This window comes from Notamacropus eugenii, chromosome 5 (assembly GCF_028372415.1).
Source record: "Notamacropus eugenii isolate mMacEug1 chromosome 5, mMacEug1.pri_v2, whole genome shotgun sequence".
In the NCBI taxonomy this organism is placed as follows: Eukaryota; Metazoa; Chordata; class Mammalia; order Diprotodontia; family Macropodidae; genus Notamacropus; species Notamacropus eugenii.
Genome location: NC_092876.1, coordinates 106,783,516 through 106,792,805, shown reverse-complemented (window position 1 = coordinate 106,792,805; position 9,290 = coordinate 106,783,516). Strand labels below are relative to the sequence as shown.

The 9,290-nt window shown below is 41.6% G+C and overlaps 1 protein-coding gene and 1 long non-coding RNA gene across 3 annotated transcripts; both read left to right on the top strand.

Annotated features, from left to right (window-relative positions):
* The first annotated feature begins 1,081 nt into the window (after window positions 1-1,081).
* ARL11 (ARF like GTPase 11) lies at window positions 1,082-4,214 on the top strand. Of its 2 annotated transcripts, XM_072610512.1 has the most exons (3): window positions 1,293-1,391; window positions 2,411-2,523; window positions 3,398-4,214. In XM_072610512.1, the coding sequence occupies exon 3, from the start codon at window positions 3,417-3,419 to the stop codon at window positions 3,945-3,947; it is 531 nt and encodes a 176-aa protein (XP_072466613.1). In that variant the 5' UTR covers window positions 1,293-1,391; window positions 2,411-2,523; window positions 3,398-3,416; the 3' UTR covers window positions 3,948-4,214. The 2 variants fall into 2 exon arrangements, with proteins under 2 accessions (XP_072466612.1, XP_072466613.1); XM_072610511.1 differs by lacking the exon at window positions 2,411-2,523 and having other exon boundaries at window positions 1,082-1,391.
* A 3,373-nt stretch (window positions 4,215-7,587) lies between these two features.
* Window positions 7,588-8,252, top strand: LOC140505006 (uncharacterized). Its single transcript, XR_011967314.1, has 2 exons — window positions 7,588-7,672; window positions 8,105-8,252. It is a non-coding gene; the product is annotated as an uncharacterized lncRNA (long non-coding RNA).
* Window positions 8,253-9,290: the final 1,038 nt, after the last annotated feature.

The following is a 9,290-nucleotide window of genomic DNA, read 5'->3' as shown; positions in this document are numbered from 1 at the left end:
AAGGCATAGAGAAAGCAGGTGATTCACCCAAGGTCACACGGAACGTAAGGGGGGGGGGGGAATACTTGTAGAGTACTACTTCATTTTTCACACACACACACACACACACACACACACACACACACACACACACACACACACACACACACACCCTCTGTGAATAATTGAATAGGTAGTCTGACAATTCATTAGAGATACTGTCTTTTTGCCTAACATAGTGACTAGCCTGTATATTAGTAAATATTCACTGACTGACTGGTAACCCTTCACCAATTCTTCTGCATTTTAGGAATCCCTCCTCTTTCTGGCATTTAGGGTTCTTATGGGGAGGATGTTGCCTCAATTAGACTTTTTCCCAGGCAGCACTCCATTTTTCAGACTTTTCCCAGTTCCTCCAAAATCAAAGCTGGTTATCCATGTCCCATTCCTTCAGGGTCTGGTTCTCTGCTAGTTTGTTTGCAAAGTGTTTTACATATTTTATTTCATTTGATTTACGAAGTAATTCTGGAAGGTAGGGACTTTTATTATCCTTTTTTATAGATGAGGAAATTGAAGGAGATGGGGAGAAGAGAAGGGAACATATACTTATTAAGCAACTTCCATGTGTCAGACATTGTACTAGGTGCTTTATAAATGTTTCATTCGATCCTAACAATAACTCTGGGGGGGTAGATGGTACTATTAACCCTATTTTATAGTTGAGGAAACTGAGGTAGACAGCGTTGAAGTGACTTGCCCAGGGACATAGCTATTAAGTATTTGATGAGAACTCAAGTTTTCCTGATTTCCAGTCCTGGGGAGGCCCTATCCACTGTACCACCTAAGTACATACATCTAAGCTAGTGAAAGAATCCCTACGGATGAGAAAACCACTGTGAGCCTTGATGAAAAGGAAAAAGGAAAGACAGTTCTTTCTCAAGGCGTTCCTAATAGATAAACATACCAAGGCTGCACAGATTATGTGAAGACAAGCAGACGAAAGTCAAATGAACATCAGCAGGGTTCTTTCTGTGGCCTTTGGATTCGGGGTTGCTAGGATACCGGAGCATCTGATGAGAAGATCTGGGAGCAGCCAGCATGAGGCACCCCCTCTGGAGTCCTTGAATACAGGAGTCCCTTGTGTTAGTCCTGAGGCTGGGCCAGGCGAGAGGGAAAAAAACAACCCTTATCTCACTGAAAGGCTGCAAAATTGCTACACTGACCCACCCCCACTCCTGTGAAAAGGAAACAGAAGCCAGAGAGTGGCCACACACACTTCCTTAAGACCTTGCTTTGGGTCTCTCCCTCCCTCTGAGAGTGACATTCTCTGGCCGAGATCAGATCAGCTCCATGGGACACTTGAAACCGAAGCCTGGAGGAGAAATTGCCTAGTACTGCTTAACTAGATGGAGGTAATTTTTATTTGTCTGTTCTGTTGGTCAAGGGCTGAAGAGAAAGACATAGCTGCTCAGTATTTGACTTTTGTTTCTTCTCAAGGGCAATGGAATAGTTGCTTTGTACGTATTATCTCATTTGACCCTCAAAACACCCTTGTGAGATAGATGCTTCATTTTAGAGATGAGAAAACTGAGGATGAGAAAAGTTAAGTGACTTGTCCAGAGTCATACAGCTAGTAAGTGGACCCTCTTGGTTTCAAAGGCTTGTCTGCAGTTCTAGCTCAGGGTCTACTGAGGATAAACCTCACTTTCTTAAAGTTTGGATTAGAAAAAAAAATTACCCACCACCACCACTACTATGAGCAACAAAAAACTTGCCATGTACATGTTTTCAGAATTTTTCAATATATTGATCCTTTATGCTGATTTTCTCCACTCTTAAAAATACCATTTGTCATATGGAATAGCTCTCTGGGAGGGCAAGAGAAAGGCATATTTGGGATATCTATGGTGATATGAGAAACAGAAAAGATCAATATAATTGAAAAAAATACTTGCCTAGAAACCATAGCTCCAGGGCTAGAAGGGATCTTTAGGCCATCTTTGATCTGAACCTTGTCTTCCCCCTCCCCCTCCCCCCCCATTTTTCAGGGAACAAAACTGAAATTCAGGGAAATGAAAGGATTTATCCAAGTCAGAGAGGGAATATATTTCAGAGGTACAATTTGTACCTCACTCTTTTGACTCCATGCCACTGTTTTTTCTACTGCATCATGAAAAGTAATCATCTGAGAATGGTGATCATAGGCCCATGACAGCAGAGATTTAGAATTGGAAGGAATCTAGAGATCATATCACCCACTTTCTCATTTTAGAGGTGACCAAACTGCAGCCCCGAAAGGTTTTGATTTGCCCAAGGTTATATAGGGACTAAGAAATAAGTAGCCAAGTCTGGGAATGTTTGTACCAGCTGGGGCACACGTTTTCCGACTTTTCAATAAGTTGATGTCATTTGTTGAAAATCTCATTTGCAGGTGCTCACATAGGAGAAGTTACAAGGGCAGCAGAAGATGGTGTTTGGGCTTTCACACTGATTAATGAGCCCAGGGATTTCCTTAAGTGTGAGCTTAAGGAGAAAAAACAGAAGGTAGCCTCATTGGGCAGCAAGAATAGAAGCCTCTGCTCAAGGTTTTTCACTCACTAAGGCTATCACATCCAGATAATGAACAATTGTATTTGCTTTTTTGCTTTCATTGCTAAAGAATGGCAGGACAGGCTGCATTTATTTTTGTTGGGAGGGAGGGGTGTGAGACATTTATTCCTCTATGAAGCAATCTTCCTGAAGAGAGGTCAGTGGGTGTTGACCCACTAGTCCTGGGGCCCTCTGTGACTTTCATTGGTGGAGATCTTATCAGCTCCATGGGAGTCTTGAAACTGCAGTGACACATCCTCATTTCCTGATCCTGGGGAGTCATTTCAACAAACCTAGGTTCTAAGCTAGTTCCTGTTTTCTAATTGTGAAATTATGAAAGATCTTGCTCTGGAGGATGAAAACTCTTCTGTGCCCTTGCTGAGGGTCAATTCAACTCAACAAACATATATCTTAAGTGCCGGATGCTGTCTTAGGTGCTGGAGATAAAAAGAGGGAAACAAAAGTCAGCATGTATTTGATTAAATCAATGCAAAATTTATGCAAAATAAATATAGAGCCATCATGCTAAGAAGGTGGGGAGCTCTAACCCTTAGGCATATTGGAAAGGAGGGAGTGTTTTACTGAGCCTTGAAATCAGCTAGGGGAGGGGAGGGAGAAAAGCATCCCACGTATGGGAACAGGCTATGGAAAGACAGAAGGAGGAAATAGAGTATCATGAAGAGGGGAACAGTAAGTAATCCAGTTTGGAAGATAAGAGTATGAGTAATCAGACTGGAAGGACAGGTTGAAACCAGGTTGACAAAGGCTGTAAGTGCCCGCCATCCAGAAAGGAGTAGTCAATTACCGTTGATACCTTTTTTTCTTCTAGGATGTAGCCAGTGACCAAGATGGGTAACCTGAATTTCAAAGCTCAGCACAAAGAGGAACCCCGGGTGGTGATAATGGGCCTGGACTCTGCTGGCAAGACCACCCTGCTCTACAAACTAAAGAGCAACCAACAAGTGGAGACCTATCCCACTGTGGGCTTTAATGTCGAGTCTTTGGAGACATCAAAGTATGGGTCCCTGATACTTTGGGATGTGGGGGGTCAGGACCAACTCCGGTCTAGCTGGAAGGACTATTTAGAGGAGACTGACTCTCTCGTCTATGTTCTGGACAGTACAGATGAAGACCGACTGCCTGAGGCTACAGCTGAGCTGGAAAATGTCCTGAACAATGCTCATATGGCCGGCGTCCCTTTCTTGGTCCTAGCCAATAAGCAGGAGATGCCAGGAGCCCTGTCTCTGCTAGAGATTAGGGATAGGATGCATCTGGAGCGATTCAATGACCGGAGTTGGGAGCTTCGGGGCTGCAGTGCCCTTACAGGTGAGGGGTTAAAAGAAGCCCAGCTTGCTCTGGAAAGACTCCTTAAGTCCTGAAAGCAAATATGCCTCTACAGTTGAGAGGGAATGGAGAGATGAAGTCTTAGAAACCGATTGGAAATATCATTGACTAAGAACTGCGGAAACTGAGTAACCTTGAAAGACTTAAGAACTCTGATCAACATGATAATCAATCATTACCCCAGTGGACCAATGATGGAGAACCCTATGACCCTTCTGGCAGAGAACTGATGTTCTAAACCTGCAGAATGAATGCATTTTTGGAAATGATCAATATATTAAATTGTTTTGCTTGACTACGAATATTTATCACAAGGGTTTTGTCCTCTCCCTACTTTTGTCCAGTAGGGAGGGGGAAGTTGGAAGGAAAGAATCTCTGTAAGTGGAAAAAAGAAAACTTTAATTAAAAAAAAACTGGGGGAACCAACTAATCACTACTAAGTCTGAACATAACAACTTATCAGTCAAGAGATTCCCCTGTTCCTGGAGATCATATTTGTTTTCATAATAACTTAGTCTCACTTGTGTTTCTAAAGCATCCAGAGTATAACAACACAACCAACAACAATTCTCCACCCTCTCCTACCCTCAAACAAATGACCATCTACCCAACTGGTTTTTAATTTTACAGTTTACAAATTAAGATGTAGTCTTTGTTGCTTTCCTTTACAATGTCCATTTGATGCTCTGTAGCTTAATAGAATTTGAGGTAAGAAACACCAGATTTTCCCTGAAACAATGGCTTTATGCTCCTTACAAACATTTTCAAACCCATCAAACTAATGTAAGTTCTCCTTTAGTCTACCCTCAGTGGCTTTTTGGACTTCTAGGTGACTTGCTTGGCACAAACGTCAATTTTCCACTGAAGCTCCCACTGGAGGAAGATGGCTAGAGTGCATCATGGTGCACCATAATATGAGCAAACTTGTACCAATCAGGAGCTCAGGGCAGGAATTCTGGGTATGAGGCAGAGTGGAGCCCCACAGCATTTTAGGAAGATGACCAGAGCACCAGATAACTTTTAAGATCCCTTCCAGTTTGAAATCCATGATCCCACTGAAGTCCCACTTTTTATGGCTGGTGAGCTTAACATAGTCTTTTTCTCTTTCGTCCAAGGTAGTGGATATCAGTTTCATATTCATCCTTTTTCCTTGATCTTTTGGGGAGCTGGTGATGCCAAATAGTAATGGAATTCATAAACTCAGAGCCCCCACATTAGGGAAGAAAGCTTTTCCTTTCCTTAGTCACTAAGCAGAGACCATCCTCTATCATTCATTCTTAGTGAGTTCCAAAAAAATCTTGCATAGCCACAGCTTTTCCCCTTAATCATTTCTTTATAGCAAACACTCATTTAGAATGCACAAAGGTCAATACATATTGTCTTAATCTGAAAACAAAATCCATTATAAAAAGACATGCAACAAATATACAAAGTTTAAAAAGAGTAGGTAATTCCACATGGCAAAAGACGCTGGTTCTCTAGGTAAGAGAAAGGTGGAGAAACTGGGGAGTAGATAAATTAACCAGATCCCAGCAATGTTATTAAGACAGGCACATTCAAGCAAATAGCAAGTTTTTTTCAAGCAAATCACTCCATAAGAGGATCCATGAGCCAGATAAAGCTCTGATGGCTATGCTAGTCAATCCAGGATGGCAGCACCCTTTCCTTGCAACAGACTCCATTCCTGCTGTGTGCCTATCCCTTGATCCCTTTTCCACAAAGCTCCAGTGTTTCCAAGCTTCCCTGTCCTGAGCAGCCTTTCTGTAACTTTAATTTCTTCTTCTAGCTGGCAAGGCTACACTTGCTAGGTGTCCCCTTCCAATTCTACCTCTGATATACATGTGCTGTGTGATCCTGGGCAAGTCCCGGTGTCAAAGGCACTTTTCTAAGATTACAAGTGATGGGATACGTACATATATCTGTATTGGTAAAGAAAGTTCCATCATCAGTAGCTCTCAATACCAGTGAAATAATGTGTCCATTCAAAAAGAAATTGGAGGAGTGCCTCTACTTACAAGTGATACTGACAATCACACTCTGGGCAAGACTTGGAAATGTTTGTTCCTCCATGTTCTCCACAGCTTTGAGCTTGAGGATCTCTAGACTTTTCTTCAGTTTTTCTTTTTCTTTATTGAAGCTCCAAAATGCCATGAAACCGTTCAGTTCTCCTTTCCTTCCAACAAAGTGAATCTCTCCAGAGGAAACATAGAGAGGACCACATGTGATTGGATAATAGAAATGCTTTTTCTCCTTGAAAGAGTAATAGCCAAAGAAACAACACAAAATCCTAACTGGAAAAGAAATTAAGGTCCTGTATAATCTGACTTCCCTTCTTCTATAATATCCCTGACAAGCAGTTTGCCTGACAATTTTTTCCTCTCTTTCTCCAGTTAATTGGGGGGAAATAACCTGGTGACCTAAGTATTTAGATGTAGGTACGAAGGAGGCTTTATTTTCTGATCACTTACTGTCACCTGGATGTGTTCAGTTACAGACCCCCCAGAGAGAAATGTTCTGTAATTTGATTTCTAAAATGTATCTAATTTAATTAAATAATTCAGTGTATGATTAGACTTGTAAATTATATTAAGTGTGATAGTTTCACCAGGAAGCCCCAGAAGGAAGAAAACAATGTGGGATATGATCTTGCTCTTGTCTCCCCTCCTTAGATGTTAAGCTAGTCCTAACCCACTCTGATCTTCAGACCCCTCTCCCTGGCTTTCTTGACATGCTACAATTAGAATGATTTTAATTTTTTTGACTAGGTAAAAGAAGCCATTTTTGCCTCAATTCATACCTAGCCTTTAATTATTGAATAATGGGCATTACCTCAGATAAACTGAGACCTGCGAAAGACTTTAGCTTAAAAAGGCCAAGGTTTCCCACTGTATCTGGTGCCATCTCCAGTTGTCCTGATCTATGTCTTGCCACTGGACCTGGATGGCTCTGGAGAAGAGAATGAGTCTGGTGACTTTGCACAGCCCTGCCTCACTTAAATCCAAGTCACTTGCAAGTCAAGACATCACCTTCCTGATGTCCTTGGTCCTCTTTGAGAACAAAGGATAAACGATAACAATTGTTGGGCCAGTTGGCATCACATTTTTGAACACTTAATCGTAACTACCTTCATTATTACTTATTTCATGCTTATGTGTCTTGTCTCCCCAGTTACAAATTCTTAGAGAGTGAGAAGTGAATGATATATTTCATTTGTATCTCCCTCAATGAACTGTAGAGCTCTATACCTCTAGTAGGACCCCCCAAAACTCCACAGAGGTCAAAGGAACCTCACAGGTGATCTAGTCCAACCTATAAATCTAAACCTGTAAATCCAAACCTTTTCAACCTCCCTAATAAGTGATCATCCAGTTTCTACTTGAAAGTCTACAATGTAGGAAACCCACTACTTCCTAAGATAGCCCATTTCACTTTTGGTTAGTTCTAATTGTTAAAATGTTTTTCATAAGGAAAATGACATCTATGTGAACTCTGCAGGAGCCTGGCATGCTATCACCTGCTTCTTAGACTCAGAGACTTCCAATAGACACCCCAGCCTGGGGTGCTAACCCACTTCTTGGCCTGTTTTTCTTCCAGGGCCTTCTCCAGTTCTCCAAAGGTCACTTTGAAATGAGAACCACATTCCTCCACTATCTCCTGTGTCTTGATGGAACTGACCCAGACTATACCTTTACCTGCTCCTGCTTGCTGTGAGTTGGGCTTCCTGGACCTCAAAAGCTGTAGCATCACCATATGCAACAAGGTTGGATCTTGAGGATCTTGAATATTCTAATTGAGTACCTCCTTCAATGGATCTCCCTACAACATGAATCCTCTGCCTAGACTTATTTCTCAATTGTTAACATGGTCCCACTCCCTCACATCATCCTCATCACCATGATTATGAGCACCCCCGTTAAATCCCATTCCCTATCTCCCAATTGCTACTCCCTTATTCTCATTCTCCTCAGTCCTACTGTCCCATATCCTGCCCTATCTATCTACTTATCTCTGGGCTCTTCCACTATATTTCTGAAATACTTGCTCCAAATGAACAAATTTAGTTTCAGCTGAAATTTTTTATTTTCTCATTCCTCCCATCTTCCAGCATGTCATTGAGACCTGAATCCTTCCTGATGATACTTCGTCCCTGGCTACCTTTTCCATTACTCATTTCATATTTTCTACTTTACAGGTCATGGATGGTGGTGGCGGGGAGGTGGAATCCTCTTTGTTCCTGATTTCCGCTTCTTGACTTTCCCAATACCACCTCAGTATTCACCCAATACTCTCAGAAACTTCTCCTTTGAGTTCTGAGCTATTAAAATTTACCACCTAATCCAGATCATTTTGGCCACTGTCTATTGATTTCCAGGGCATTTTCCTTCCTTCCACAATGAGTCCAGTGACTGGTTTACTGTCTTTTTCTTCTTCCCAATCATCTCAAACCAGGGGACTTCAGCATCCATACTGACACTTCCTCAAATACCCTAATTTCTCAACTCCTTATCCTACTCAATTCCCATGACTAACTCCTACACATGATCTCAGCCATATATACTGATGGTCATTCCCTTAATCTTGCCCTAAGTGTTTCACTTCCACATTCATAAACTCCGAAATTCCCTTATCTTATTATCTTAAAAATCATTCCTCCATCTTTCTCTATATTTTATAACTCCTAACCCTGTTCTATGTCCTCACCATGACCTCCAGTCCCTTCCCTCTTCATATTTTTCACAGACTAACACCTCTACATTAGCTACACTCTCCTCCCTTTCCTAGATGGACCCCTTGGTGAATCAGTTTTCTAGTATACCATCATTTATGCCCCATTTTATAAGCAGGGCATGTATAAATAAAGAAACAAAAGCAGGTCTTTTGAAGATAGCTTTGTAGCTAAGTATTTTGGGAGCCTTACTGAGTTCTACTACCAATATGGAATTCCAAATCTACTTCACAGTTGTTCTGGAGGCCCTGTATACTAGCAAGATACATGGATTCATTCTAGAGCAAACCTAATCAGGTCAACCCTGGAACCTCCTTGGTTTTGTTTGAGGGTAGAGAGAGGGCATGAGAATGTCAGGAAATGGATTTTAGAGATTTTGGTGATGGTGTTGCCTGCTCAGTTGTTTCAGTGGTGTCTGACTCTTTATGACCTCATTTGAGATTTTCTTGGCAAAGATACTGGAGTAGTTTGACACATCCTTCTTCAGTTCATTTTACAAGTAAGGAAACTGAGGCAAATAAGGTTAAGTGACTTGCTAAGGGTCACATAGCTAGTAAGTGTCTGAGGCCAGATTTGAACTCAGGAATATATCTTCCTGACTCTAGGTTAAGTACTCTATCTACTGTGCCAGTAGCTGCCCTTAATGATGGTA

Excerpts from the sequence above, each read along its gene's own strand:
- ARL11 (XM_072610511.1), top strand. The coding sequence starts at position 3,417 with ATGGGTAACCTGAATTTCAAAGCTCAGCACAAAGAGGAACCCCGGGTG.